Genomic DNA, 14755 nt, shown 5'->3' with positions numbered 1-14755 from the left:
AAACCCATAAAATAAATAGCACATGCTCACATCAGTGCCTAGGTACTCCTATGACTCCCCGTGCAAAAACCTGTGACAGCATCTTGAGATCAACTATCCCAGGGACCCCAAACTAAGGCCCGGGGGCCGGATGCGGCCCAATCACCTTCTAAATCTGGCCTATGGACGGTCCAGGAATCAGCATGTTTTTACATGAGTAGAATGTATCCTTTTATTAAAAATGCATCTCTGGGTTATTTGTGGGGCCTGCCTGGTGTTTTTACATGAGTAGAATGTGTCCTTTTATTTAAAATGCATCTCTGGGTTATTTGTGGGGCATAGGAATTTGTTCATATATATTTTTTTTCAAAATATAGTCTGGCCCCCCACAAGGTCTGAGGGACAGTGGACCGGCCCTCTGCTGAAAAAGTTTGCACTATCCTGTGAAACTGATAAACTAGGAGACCACATATTCTGGGAAATGAGCAAGTGTTAAGTGTGTGTGTGTGTGTGTGTGTGTGTGTGTGTAATTTAGCTTTTAGTCCTGTTATGCTTGTAGATGTTATTTCATGGTTATATTTTGCATTGTTGCATTTCAGAAATCCATACTGTGAAAGCTGCCTTAGGGGCATGCTTTGCTTGAAAAGTTGGCAGATAAGTATTTCCAACAAAGGAAAATCAAACAAACATGGGCAACATACAAGACCCACTCTAACCTATCTAAAAGGTAAAGGATCCCGGTCAAAGGCGACTCTGGGGTTGCAGCACTCATTTCGCTTTCAGGCCGGGGGAGCCGGTGTTTGTCCACAGACAGGTTTTCGAGTCATGTGGCCAGCATGACTAAACCGCTTCTGGTGCACCAGAACACTGTGATGGAAACCAGAGCGCATGGGAATGCTGTTTACCTTCCCGTTGTAGCAGTACCTATTTATCTACTTGCACTGGCATGCTTTCAAACTGCTAGGTTGGCAGCAGCTGGGACAGAGCAATGGGGGCTCACCCCGTTATGGGGAATTGAACCTCTGACCTTCTGATTATCAAGCCCAAGAGGCTAAGTGGTTTAGACCACAGAGCCACCCACGTCTAAGCTATCTACTGTACTTTGGGAGAGGTAAAGGCAGTGGCAAGACACTGGTGCAAGAAGTGACTGGACCCAACGCAGAATTCTAGTCTGATAGACTTCTGATATAATGAATAGTCTGATATAATGAGGTCACTCAGATAGAAGCTGGCTTGAATGTGGTGGTGTGTGCGGGGGGGGTGTCATCTATCCAAAGGTGGATAATGCAGTGCCACCCCACCAACACGGATGAAGATGCCTACCTTGATCGGGTGAGACCATGTGGCAATGAAGTAGGACCACTGCTGCGAATCCAGTGCTCTCAAGCAGCCTCAAGCTTGACACTCCACACTTAGGCAAGCAGCTGTGAGGATGGTATCATGAGACAGCTCTACAGTTTTATCACACCACATACACCTAAACTGCATCTATGATCTTTTAGCACAGGCACCCCAAACTTCGGCCCTCCAGATGTTTTGGACTACAATTCCCATCATCCCTGACCACTGGTCCTGTTAGCTAGGGATCATGGGAGTTGTAGGCCAAAACATCTGGAGGGCTGCCCTTTGGGGATGCCTGTTTTAGCAGCTCTGATGATGCTGCTGGATGCAGATTCTACATAGTGAGTATAACATGTAGACCCTCCAAAATATTCAGAGGATTGCCTTTGAAGATTTGTGAAATTTTCATAATAATGATGTTCAGAGTCTACTGAGGTTGTATAAACATGCTCTCCAAAATCTGTGAAGAAGAGCTGGTTAGTGTTATGGAAATGGGAACCTCAGAAGTTTTGCCTTCCTACCATTGTCCACCTCACCTGCTTTCCCTTCCGGCCAGTGACAATAACCTTCTGAAACACAATTGTGGCAGGATTGTGTGCAATCAAAGAAAACAAGACCTTCCACAGCACGTACCTGCTTATTTCTAACAGAATCATGCTCAGGTATGCTTATACATGTCCTTATTTATAATTTTAGAAAACATGAAATACACATGTTTATGAACCAAATCATAGAATCATAGAGCTGGAAGAGACCACAAGGGCTATCCAGTCCAACCCCCCGCCAAGCAGGAAACACCACCAAAGCATTCTTGACCAGCAAATTTTATTTATATTCTATTTCCCTCCACTCGCTACAAATCTAGGGCACCAGCAGCTAAATATATAACATCTCAACAGCCTAGGTCCACATTTAAATGGTTCTAAGGAGTTTCCATCGGTCACAAGTTTTAGCATTCCAATAAAGCACTCTGAAATGGTATAGAAACCGAGGACTCTCAGTTTTCCATATGTAACTGGATCAGTCACTGAAACACCTCTACATGGGAAAACCAACTGAATCTGTTTTCAATATGCCTTGCTTTCTGTTGGACTGCTAGATGTCTCAGAACGAAACAAAATAGCATAAACGGCTGGATTATTATTCAGAAAATGACGAATAATCACTCTATACCCTCATCCTGTGACAAGTACTGATGTGTTACCCCCATTAAGATTGCACTGAGTGAAATGATTTTCCATGTTCAAATTGTAAGTTATGGAAACACAGCTAAACAAAATCCAATGTCATATCAATTATATCGGTTCACTGTGCTACAGAGAGTATGATCGCTCTGCTGCCATGAAAGTGTCACAGAATATTACATGGATGAAGCCGCTGGGGGAATAAAATTTTCCTTACGACACAAGCACAAGTAAACAGGAGACATTAAAGCAAGCCATCATATGTTTGATTATTCAAAGATCAGACATTATCCCTTAAAAGCAGAGGGTGGATGCTTCTCCAGTTATCAACCTTTTGAATTTGTCCCTTCATGCACTAAGGGTATATCTACAACAATTTTTCAAAGTTCACAGGTTAAACAAGGGGCTAGCTTTAGTGAATATCCAAGCAAAGGGTCTTCATTTCAAAATAATAAAGGAGATAGCTTCCTTGTGAAGGTTCGAGAGTTGAGCATCGTTCCCAAGGAAGATATTCCAAAGCATTGGGAAAGAATTTGTTAGCAAGAGGGAGAAAGAGAGAAGGATTACTTTTTCCTAGCACTTGAGGTCTCAAAGCCTGAGCTTTCGTTCGCTTCACACTCACAGCTTTTCAACCCTGTTTTGTTTATCACTTGAAGCCTGGGGTTCCTCATATGGAAATTCCCAAAGAAAGAAAGAAAGAAAAACAGAATGAGCATTTATTAGGAGAGGAAACATTGCCTAGCACAGCAAACGTGCCTATCAACCCATCTATGCCTTTATTTATTTATTTCCCCTTTCTGGCGCATTACCTGAAGCAAAAGCAGTTTCCACTTGGAAGCTAAATTGAAAATGACCTTGTGCTTTTTTTTTTTTTTACTTAACAAAAAAGAAGGCGGCTGGCAGCTGAGGTCACTGGAGTATAGTGTGATCGACAGTGCAAGTCTTCCTATAGTTTGCAGGCATGCCTGGCAAAAGGAATTATACTGTAAAGAACCTTCTGTCATTTGCTTTGAAAGCAACATTTTTTTAAAAAAATCTAATCTAGCACAACTTTGTTTTTGGAGGAGGCGACGGGAGTTTTTAGGAAATGTTTTTCACCCTCCTGTTCTTTTCCTCAAACTAATACACATTAAGCATTACTAACCATCTTTTCCTAGCAAGTAACTCTCAGCTGTAATATATATAAATATATTTCACATACCTCTATTTTATTTATTTATTTTTTAAACCTAAACACACAACCAAATCCAAAAGAAAAACCTGATACTCATCAGATGTGGCTAAATTGCTGAGGTCAAACACAATGGAGTTTTAAAAAGAGAAGTGATTTTTCCATTAGCCATCTTTAAAAGATGAAGCCAGTTTCAAATGCTGTTCTACTGCAGGGAAATCATTAAGCTAGTTTAATGGCAATGAGAGAGAGAGAGAGAGAGAGAGAGAGAGAGAGAGAGAGAGAGAGAGAGAGAGAGAGAGAGAGAGAAGAGAGAGAGTGGAGAGAGAGAGAGAGAGAGAGAGAGAGAGAGAGAGAGAGAGAGAGAGAGAGCGTGTTTGCTATCGCTCTTTTCTTTAATGAGCATGCTAACTATCACAGCCATAGGAGGTTAGCCAATAAGCAGGAGATGCTTCTAGAACAGTCATTTTCCACTTCACTGTTGTAATTGACAGGGACTTATTTTTAACTTCTATCTTCCACAGGCAAAGCTTAGGTGGGGGGAAAAAAAATCAACGTTTCAAAGTAGGTGGGGAAACACACTGTGTGTGCGTGTGTTTTAAGAGAAAGAGTGACTTCTGTGTTTGAATGTGTCCTATATAGAGATGAAAACACACCTTGTCACTTCTGAAGTATATTTAGAGAAGTTTAAAATAGTGCAAACGTACCATTGAAGTTCACCGCCCGGATGTAACTAAGCAGCTCTTTGCCATCGACGGTGCTCATGCGTGGACACAGGCCAATATATCCAGGACAAATATCTTTATGCATGTTGTGCAGTGCATATGCCATAGAGTATACAGCATCAATGACAAACTGGACCTTTCCTTCTTGTTCGTAGGAAGAGTCCCTTGCAATTCGTTCCAATCCTGCAGGGGGCGAAAAGAAGCAAACAAATCAGATGATTCATGTGCTTTATTCTATAGCTTCTGCAAAGTTAAAAGGTAAAGGTAAAGGGACCCCTGACCATTAGGTCCAGTCGTGACCGACTCTGGGGTTGCGCGCTCATCTCGCATTATTGGCCGAGGGAGCCGGCGTATAGCTTCCAGGTCATGTGGCCAGCATGACAAAGCCGCTTCTGGCAAACCAGAGCAGCACATGGAAACGTCGTTTACCTTCCCGCTGTAGCGGTTCCTATTTATCTACTTGCATTTTGACGTGCTTTCGAACTGCTAGGTTGGCAGGAGCTGGGACCAAGCAACGGGAGCTCACCCCGTCGTGGGGATTTGAACCACTGACCTTCTGATCGGCAAGCCCTAGGCTCAGTGGTTTAACCCACGGCACCACTTTAGATTACAGCTAAAAGCTTTCTGGTTGGTATTCAGCTTCCCCCCTGAATATAGTTAGACATGTAGAAATGGCCCTGTATTCCAGAGATGTCTCCTTCCTCTCTCTCTGTCCACATTGCATAAACCGTCTTCTGTTGCACTCAGATAAAATTCCCTCAGGTGGCGCTGTGGTTAAACCACTGAGCCTAGGGCTTGCTGATCAGAAGGTCGGCAGTTCGAATCCCTGTGACGGGGTGAGCTCTGCAAAGTTACTTAGAGGTAAAGGTAAAGGGACCCCTGACCCTTAGGCCCAGTCGCAGACGACTCTGGGGTTGCGGCACTCATCTCGCGTTATTAGCCGAGGGAGCCAGCGTACAGCTCCGGGTCATGTGGCCAGCATGACAAAGCCGCTTCTGGCGAACCAGAGCAGTGCACCTATTGTCAGACAAGCACAACCACAGAGGATTTATGGAATGAGTGGACCTCATTTGTATCGTGAAATAATATTGAGGAACCCTGGGCATTAAGAGTGCTAACATAAATCATATACCCCAGTTTCCCAGTGGCCCTTCAAAGTATGCTTCACGCAGAGTTTATAGAGAAACAAAATACACAAACAGACATTGACTTGGCTAAAATACACCCCCAAGAGTTTAAAGACCAACCTAGCATGAAACCCCTGACTAGCAGTATACCATTTAAAGCAGGGGTCCCCAAACTAAGGCCCGGGGGCCAGATGCTGCCCAATTGCCTTCTCAATCCGGCCCCGGATTGAGACATGGGAATCAGCATGTTTTTACATGAGTAGAATGTGTCCTTTTATTTAAAATGCATCTCTGGGTTATTTGTGGGGCCTGCCTGGTGTTTTTACATGAGTAGAATGTGTCCTTTTATTTAAAATGCATCTCTGGGTTATTTGTGGGGCATAGGAATTCGTTCATTTTTTTTTTCAAAATATAGTCCAGCCCCCCCACAAGGTCTTAGGGACAGTGGACCGGCCCCCTGCTGAAAAAGTTTGCTGACCCCAGATTTAAAGTATACAGAAGAAAAACAAAAGGTTGGCTTTCTTTAACAGAAAAACAAACTGACTCAGAAGAGACTTTAAACTAAAGATAAACGCTCTCTCTCCCAGCCATAGCTGCCAAGTTATCCCTTTTTTTATGCTTAATAGGCTTCCTCGCTTCCTCACTTTTTTATTCTTAATAGGCTTCCTCGCGAGAAAAGGGAAAACTTGGCAGATATGCTCCCAGCAACTTTACATACCCACATTCCAACCCTTCAAACCTCCCACACAAAATGCTTTCCAACAGAGCCTTATATACATGGAGTAGGGCCCATGCCTGTGAGAAATTAAACAGAAATTACCGGCACCTGTTTTTCTTAAACAGACAGTATTGACATTAGACCGGCTCAAAAGCAACTTTAATTATTCAAGAAGCCCAACAGTTTGGTCTATGGTACAGCCAAGTCTTCCATAGATGGCAGTTGCCTAGCAACCGCCTCTCACAAAGGACCTCTGCATCAAGAGAGTGGGGCAGGGCACCATGATGGAAGCAGGTCTTTTTTGGGGGGGGGGTTGACAAACTTGATTGCAAAATTTAAAACTATTGCCAAACGTAAGTTTTTGTCTTCTAAGACTAGATACATACTGCCACCCACAAAAAGAAACTAGATAAGACAGAAATATGACCATTTCTGGTTACTGTACACTGAGCCACCCTTATAAACTTTCATTCTGGGATGGTAAATAATGGGAACATTTCAAGAAAGAGTGCCTACCTACATAGACTGTTTCCAAAGCCGCTGTTTTCAGCTTAGTGGCTCTCACTGAACAGCTGGCTAATGTTATTTATAGGATTTTTTTACAGTATCCTGTCAGTCTGTTTTAAATGAAATGGAGAGAATACCTTTATTTCCCCCCCTACATCTATTGTCTGGTAAACATAACATGCTGGAAGGAAACTGCATTTCGTGCCAAGAGGTGCCACCATCTTTCACTGTGTTTAAGGTTGCCTTATGCTTCTCTATTTTTAAACAGCAGCAGCAAAAGCGTGGCAAACTGAAAACTGAGGTCTACATGGAGCTATTTCAGTTTTTAGGGAGAATATGAATTTGCCAACATTCAGATTCGGCTGCCTTGACAGAGCATAAATTCTGTTTTTTGTTATTGTTATTGTTTGTTTGTTCTTTGTTATTGAGAAACTCTTGCATCATTATTTTTTAAGCAAATCCGTTAGATATGACAAATATTGTGGATTGCATTCAATTAAATCTTTTCAGAGTAGACCCATTGAAAGTTAACCACATATGTTGTGGTCTTGTTGTGAACCGCCCTGAGACCTCTGGGTATAGGGCGGTGTATAAGTTGAATAAATAACAACAACAACAACAACAACAAATAATAATAATAATAATAATAATAATAATAATAATAATAATAATAATGCTCTAGTTATCTCTCGCTTGGACTACTGCAACACACTCTACGTGGGACTACCTTTGAAGGTGACCTGGAAACTACAATTAATCCAGAATGCAGCAGCTAGACTGGTGACTGGGAGCAGCCGCCGAGACCACATAACACCGGTCTTGAAAGACCTGCATTGGCTCCCAGTAACTTTCCGAGCACAATTCAAAGTGTTGGTGCTGACCTTTAAAGCCCTAAACGGCCTCAGTCCAGTATACCTAAAGGAGCGTCTCCACCCCCATCGTTCTGCCCGGACACTGAGGTCCAGTACCGAGGGCCTTCTGCCGGTTCCCTCGCTGCGAGAAGCCACGTTACAGGGAACCAGACAGAGGGCCTTCTCGGTAGTGGCACCCGCCTTGTGGAACGCCCTCCCACCAGATGTCAAAGAGAAAAACAACTACCAGACTTTTAGAGGACATCTGAAGGCAGCCCTGTTTAGGGAAGCTTTTAATCTTTAAGAAATTAGTGTATTCTAATATTTCTGTTGGAAGCCGCCCTGAGTGGCTGGGGAAACCCAGCCAGATGGGCGGGGTATGAATAATAAATAATCAATATATTATTATTAGGAATAATAATATATAATATATCACATATTACTTAACACAAAAATTCACAATGTATCTAATTCTTAAATCACTTATATTCTGGTGTTTTGTTTTTCATCCCAGCGCACTATTAAATCCACTATTAAATGGATTGCATAAATGGATTGCATAAATCCACTATTAAATGGATTGCATTAAAAATCTGTCTTTAATTTATTTTGCATCATACATTCAAAAATTAAGTAAATTTGCTCATTTTAGCTGTTATCCATAATCTGCCTAATCATAGCTATTCAAAAGGAAGTGCCCCCCCTCTTTTCACCCACTACGAAAATGCCACTTTCACAAAATCCACTCTTATTTTAAGTGCACAGATGTAACCCCTTCATTCCTATGGCTGGTCACAGCCCATTTGCTTTTCAGCCATGGGCTTGCTGCTAATGAGATAAGAAAAACTGGCACCAGATGATCTCCAGGTAAATGCATACTAATCATGCCATAACAAATCTATGTTACTGTCATCCATTATTATCAGAATTAGTAAGAGAACAACTGTGGGCTCTCTTCTTTTCAAGGATGGAGTCCTGTTGAAAGTTCTTTCTGTCTCAACAATGATACCAATGGAACGGTCACTTCCGGGTTTGCGGCATTCAGGAGGCAAAACGTTCGGGAACTAAGCTGTTCGAAAACCAAGGTACAACTGAAAATGGATTGTGTTCGGATTCTTTTCATGAGAAATTAGACAGCAGTGAGAAACGACTACAGTGGTACCTTGGTTCTCAAACGCTTTGGTTCTCAAACACCACAAACCTGGAAATGAGTGCGCCTTAGTTTTCAAACATTTCGGAAGTCAAACGGACTTCCAGAACAGATTACGTTTGGCGCTTTTGTTCTTGCTATTTATTTTGCGTTTTTGTTTTTGAGGCTTTTTCAGTTAATTCATTTTTGTGACTTTGTGGAATCCAGTTCAGCTATTGATTGATTGATTGATTGTGTGACTGCGAAAATGGATAAAAGCCCCCCATCCAAACAATGACTATCATTAGTGCAAGTAATTAAATAATCATTATTTTAATTTTTATCATCTACAATACTGTCTTATTTATTTTATAGTACTGTACATTGATTATTGCTTTCATTTTATGGATAAATGGTCTCGTTAGACAGTAAAATTCAGGTTTCATTGCTGTTTTAGGGGTTGCTTTTAAAAGTCTGGAACAGATTAATCGGCGATGCATTACTTTCTAAGGGAAAGCGTGCATTGGTTTTCGAACGCTTTGGTTTTGGAATGGACTTCTGGAACGTATTAAGTTTTAGAGACAAGGTACCACTGTAATTGATTGATCATATTTATTCTCCACCTTTTACTCCAAGGACCTCAAGGTGGAATATCTGGTCCCTCCCCCCCCCATTTAATCCCCACAGCAATCTGAGAAGCAGTGGCAGATAGCTTTATGGACAAGTGGGAATTTTGACTTTGATATCCCAAGTCCTAGTCCAACACACTAATCACTACACCCCCACTGGTTCTAAATAAACACCAGAATGTGTTTCCTATATCAGGCAAGCTTATATTTTTATTGTGTTAAAAATAAATAAATGTTTTTTTCTTGAAAATTAATATACAATATGCTCTTCCACCCAAAAGGAAAACATGTTTGTTCTTTAGCACTACTAAAAATATATGAAGTGTAAATGTTTCCACTCTGACACATGAATATTGAACACTTCCCTTATTAGTCATTAACACATTATCTTGTAAACCTCAAAGCTTCAAAACATCAGTAATGTAAAATCATTGCAGAACCGTATCCCAATGTCATTAGCGAAAATGTCAAAAACATATTTGAATTATCTGCAGGAATGGGGTGGGAGCAGTGCTCCATTCTGGGGGGATGCAGGGGTACGCATACCCCTAAACATTTTGTGAATCTTTGTACTTTTGTCCATTGACTGTATTTCTTTTCCCCAATTTGAACTATAAAATGATGATTTTCTTGAATCAAAATAAGAGTACCCCTAAACATTTTTTTAGAAAGAAAAAACCCACTGGGTGGGGGGAAGAAAGAGAGAGGAGATGGGGGGAAAGGTATTCTTATGTTGGATTTACAGTCATTTCAATATCAAAACGTGTAACACAATGCAACAAGAACTTATACAAAAATATTACTCATCCCAAACATGATGTAAATTCAGTCATTCCAGAAAGGGAAAATGGGCATTGTGCAGAAGGCACAACATAGACACAGAGTTGTATTTGTACACAATAGAGGTGAAGGCTGCCATGTATTAGAAGAAGAAGAAGAGTTTTGTATTTCATATCCCGCTTTATCACTACCCTAAGGAGTCTCAAAGCGAACAACAATCTCCTTTCCCACAACAAACACTCTGTGAGGTGAGTGAGGCTGAGAGATTTCAGAGAAGTGTGACTAGCCCAAGGTCACCCAGCAGCTGCATGTGGAGGAGCGGAGAAGAGAACCCGGTTCACCAGATTACGAGTCCACCGCTCTTAACCACTACACCATGCTGGCTCTAGTTATAGAAGGGACAGGACCAAGAGGGATGGTTAGGAAACTTGCAATTGACTCATCTCCGACTGGGTTCAGCAATTGACTCACAGCTGATGTAAACCCTTGCTTAGTGCCTAATAAGGCACCTTTTTGGAGTAATTGCTGGAACCTCAGAGTCCCAAACCCACCAGTGTATTTGTTAATTGCATTAATTGCATTAACAAATTAAGAGAAAACCGCACTAAAATACTAAAAAATTCACAGGAGGTTTTTTCATATAAAAAGTAACAGAATTTGAGACTAGAAAACTGAGATATTAGGTAATCATCTAGAATGATAGGCAGTTATTAAACACAGAAATTTAACCAATGAACAGATATGGCCTGATATTTATTACTGAGAGCTGATATGATAGCCATCCTCAAGTACCTAAAGAGCTTGCTTTCTGCTGCTCTGGAGGGTAAGCCCTGAACCAATGGCTTCAAGTTACAAGAAAGGGATAAAAATAAGAAAAGCGAGAGGCTTGAGATTTGCCCATTCTTAAGCAGTCCCAATCCCTTGGCCTTTGGAACCAGATGGCAATAAGAGGTTCTGTGGGGCAGTGTTGCGGGCAGGCCATGTGGTCTCCCGTACACAGTAGGGGCATGGCTAAGCCCTCGTGTCATCAGGGAGTCCTGGCCGCGTCACAGCCCCTGGCCAACCAATCTGATTGGCCGGGGGTGTGGCTTAGCGCATTTAAGTAGCCGCGCAGCCAGGGGATCTCCCTTCTTGTTCATGCTTCCAACGTCCAAGCCAATACCTCTCACAACATGTAACCAATAAAGTCGTGGCCTTTATTTGCCCATAAACCTAAAATACTGTGTCCATACCTGTATGATATTATTCAACAAATGGGTGAGGCCTCGAGGCCTCGGCACGCAACTATCCCTTTCTTAGAGTATCCTACCATGTTCTTGTGTAGTGCTAGTTATTGCCACAACACTACAAGCCTATCAGCCAGATACTTAATATACCCCTCCCCGAGTTGTGAAAAGTATGGCGCAGGTAGATGAGAGGGAGCTCAAGGCGAATGTGGGAGACCTTCCCTAAATCCCTACTCAACTCCCTTCAAGGGGGCATCACCCATTCAAGCCCATACAGGGTGGGAAGCACAGGTGGCACATAGGAAGTGGAGAGGGGGCTACAGTGTGGCCTGCCTTATATAAGCACACCAGGAATGTGCCCATAATTGGTCAAGCATTCCACTAGTGTTGGCATGCTGGTGTGCCCTAGTCCATGCCCCCCTGGTCTCTCTCACACACATCCTTTTAAGCGGGTCATTGTGACGTTGCTTCTCCAGTATATTTGCGTGGGAGCTGTGAAGTTTTGTCTCCTTTTGAAAAAGCAGGTAACTCTCCCCATTAATTTAACTTTTATATTTATATTCTGCCTTAAGATTCCATAGTCTTAGCATGGGCAGCAATGCGTGACCAAAAGGAAATGCATCTCTGTATCCAATTGGTTCACAGTCTAAATACTCATGACATTTTAGGGTGCTTGTGTGTATATAAGTCAGTTGTTTAATTCATCTAATCAAGAAACTGACTTATTACCCCAAGATATAGTTCTGTTAATCAATTAATCATTTTATTTGTATGCCACCTTTCCATAGTTAAAACTGTGCTCAAGGCGGCTTGCAACATGAAAAAATGTTCAAAATTACAAACATAACAAAAGTAGTCATAAACAATAAATTTAACTCATCAAAAAGTACACAGCCAAATTGAACATTTTCCACATAAATCTAGACCAGGCACCCCCAAACTCAGCCTTCCACTTGTTTGGGGACTACAATTCCCATCTTCCCCGACCACTGGTCCTGTTAGCTAGGGATGATGGGAGTTGTAGTCCCAAAACATCTGGAGGGCCGCAGTTTGGGGATGCCTGATCTAGACAGATATAAAAATAAAGATACAAAAAATTAATATCAACAACAGCAACAACCCCTCTACCAACAAACCCCCCCAAACAACACCCTAGTCCAAGAGTTTGTTCCTCTGGTCTGCCCCCCACCCCACACTTTAGATGTGCTTGTTTCTTAAGAACTGTTCCATTTCCATTTGCAATTAAACCTTCTACATTTCAGATTATATCCAAAAACAGAGTTCCATGTAGGCATCTTCACGGCTGTGTCATTTTGTATAATCTAAATGTATTACAAGTAGGCAGATGCATAGCTTTTCTCTCTTATGAGATCCAATTAAGGGGAAATATGTAGTCCAGTTTTCTCATAGTTTTTCTGGTTCATACCAATACTCATTATTCAGAGGTCTACTTTCTTGTCAGTGCACATGAGAGCTAGATAGATAACCTCTTATTTGCAACATAATCTTTCATTTTTATCCCTTGCAAACATTTCACTCATAAATCACATTGCCACATAAATTAGAAACAAGTTTATTATTTTATTAGCCCTGTATGTCTCTTCCTAATTAAGTACTGAGGGAATGAGATCACAGTTTTCTGCATACTCGATCTACCTCCCTCTCTCTAAAGTGCTTCAGGATTGCAGCTTTCCTGAAGTACTATAGCTATAGCAAAGGCCATCTTTGCTCTCCATCAATATATACATACAAAAAGGAACAAGGTTGCTAAGAATGTTCCCAATCTAATTGTTTCAAGATCTAAAACAGTAATTTACCCAGATGACAGTGACTCATCAACTTAATTGGCTGCAAAATTTAATTATAGCTGTACTTCCCAAATTAAATGTTAATGTATAAAATGATGCATATCGTGAATGACATAAATATAAGTCAACTACCCACCAAAAAAATGTCACACCTTTGGCATTCTCTATTATGAAATATGCTCGCCACCGGTCACTGGAAATGGAATCATGACATTTTTACAGTGGGGATTCAAGGTAAATAAAATACCGACAGTATGTTGAAATACCAAAGTTTCTCTCATCAGTACAACACTATGGCGGGGAAAGCTATATCTGGTGAAAATGTACTCTTCTGCAGTTCTTACAACTACAGTTGCTTCTGTTTCTCAGGGTCTGGAAAAACCCCAAGTTCTTGTGTTGTCCACTATGAAGCTATAAAAGCAGTGCAGCATTCCACAAAGTAGTTCAAACTTGCTAGCCAAATATGATGTGTAGAAAGAAGAGCAAATTAAACCAGAATCAGGCTAGGCCTCAGTATACCTGAAGGAGTGTCTCCACCCCCATTGTTCAGCCTGGACACTGAGGTCCAGCTCCGAGGGCCTTCTGGCGGTTCCCTCACTGCGAGAAGCAAGGTTACATGTCTGGGCTGAACGATGGGGGTGGAGACGCTCCTTCAGGTATACAAGGCCGAGGCCGTTTAGGACTTTTAAGGTCAGCACCAACACTTTGAATTGTGCTCGGAAACGTCCTGGGAGACTGGGAAAGTTGGCAGAACACACTTATCAGAGGAAGTGCTGAGTGAGCAAGTATATTCGCTGTTGCCAGTTCGCTCATTGAAAACCTCTGGAAAGTTCCTGAATAATCCCTGGATACTGTTTGAACATCACTACATCACAAGACTTGATACTAGCAATAAAGAAGTTTCTGGCCTGTTTGGCTGAGCAGCCATAATAAGTGACGAAGGGCAGGGCAGAAATAAGTCTCCACCAGCTGCTATTTGTTTTATCTGAAGTGTGACTCACAATAGCCCTGTATTCACTTTCACTTCACGTGTAGACTAAGCACATGGATTGGAGCTTACATGTCGGGCTTCCCACCCACACCTGCCATTTAGTGGAAGATGAGAAGTGGACCATGTAGGGTCTGTTATTGTGACTGAGAACCTGGAGAACCCAGGGTTCCCATTGCCAGTATAAAGAGTTGCACAACATTATTGAATCTGTTTTCACCTGCTGAACATCTAGATGTTTTGGAGCAGTACTAGTGAGCGCAATCCTGCACCTCCCACTATATGCTGTGTCCAAATGTGATAGGAAATTGACAATAGCAGCAGGACAGACAGTAGGGCCTAAAAAGAGAATGAGAGAATAGGGAAGCGTGGAAGGGAGGGAATAGTTTGGGGCCTGTCCTGATTAGAAGGAGGCAAGGGGGAAAGTTGCAGGGGAGATGGAAGAGTGATGGGTACCAGCTCAAGAGGAAAGAGGAAAAGGATACTGAGAAACTGAGATGGAGAGGGAAGTAGGTGTGCAAGTGAGAGAGCGAGAGCGGTCAAGTTCACATCATCAGGAATGGCGGAGGTGAAGAAGGCTGAAGTTCATATA

The 14755-nt window shown here is 42.0% G+C and overlaps 1 protein-coding gene across 1 annotated transcript in view; it reads right to left on the bottom strand.

The window, feature by feature from the left end:
• The window catches only part of GRM8 (glutamate metabotropic receptor 8), a 496390-nt gene that overhangs the window by 166290 nt on the left and 315345 nt on the right, over nucleotides 1-14755 (bottom strand). The window contains exon 6 of the mRNA XM_035128427.2: nucleotides 4383-4583. Coding sequence (XP_034984318.2) covers nucleotides 4383-4583 — 201 coding nt within the window. The remainder of the gene's footprint in view (nucleotides 1-4382; nucleotides 4584-14755) is intronic.

Source organism: Zootoca vivipara, chromosome 10 (genome assembly GCF_963506605.1).
Source record: "Zootoca vivipara chromosome 10, rZooViv1.1, whole genome shotgun sequence".
NCBI classification, from domain to species: Eukaryota; Metazoa; Chordata; class Lepidosauria; order Squamata; family Lacertidae; genus Zootoca; species Zootoca vivipara.
Note: the sequence above shows the minus strand (reverse complement) of the source record. Positions and strands in the feature narration are given on the sequence as shown.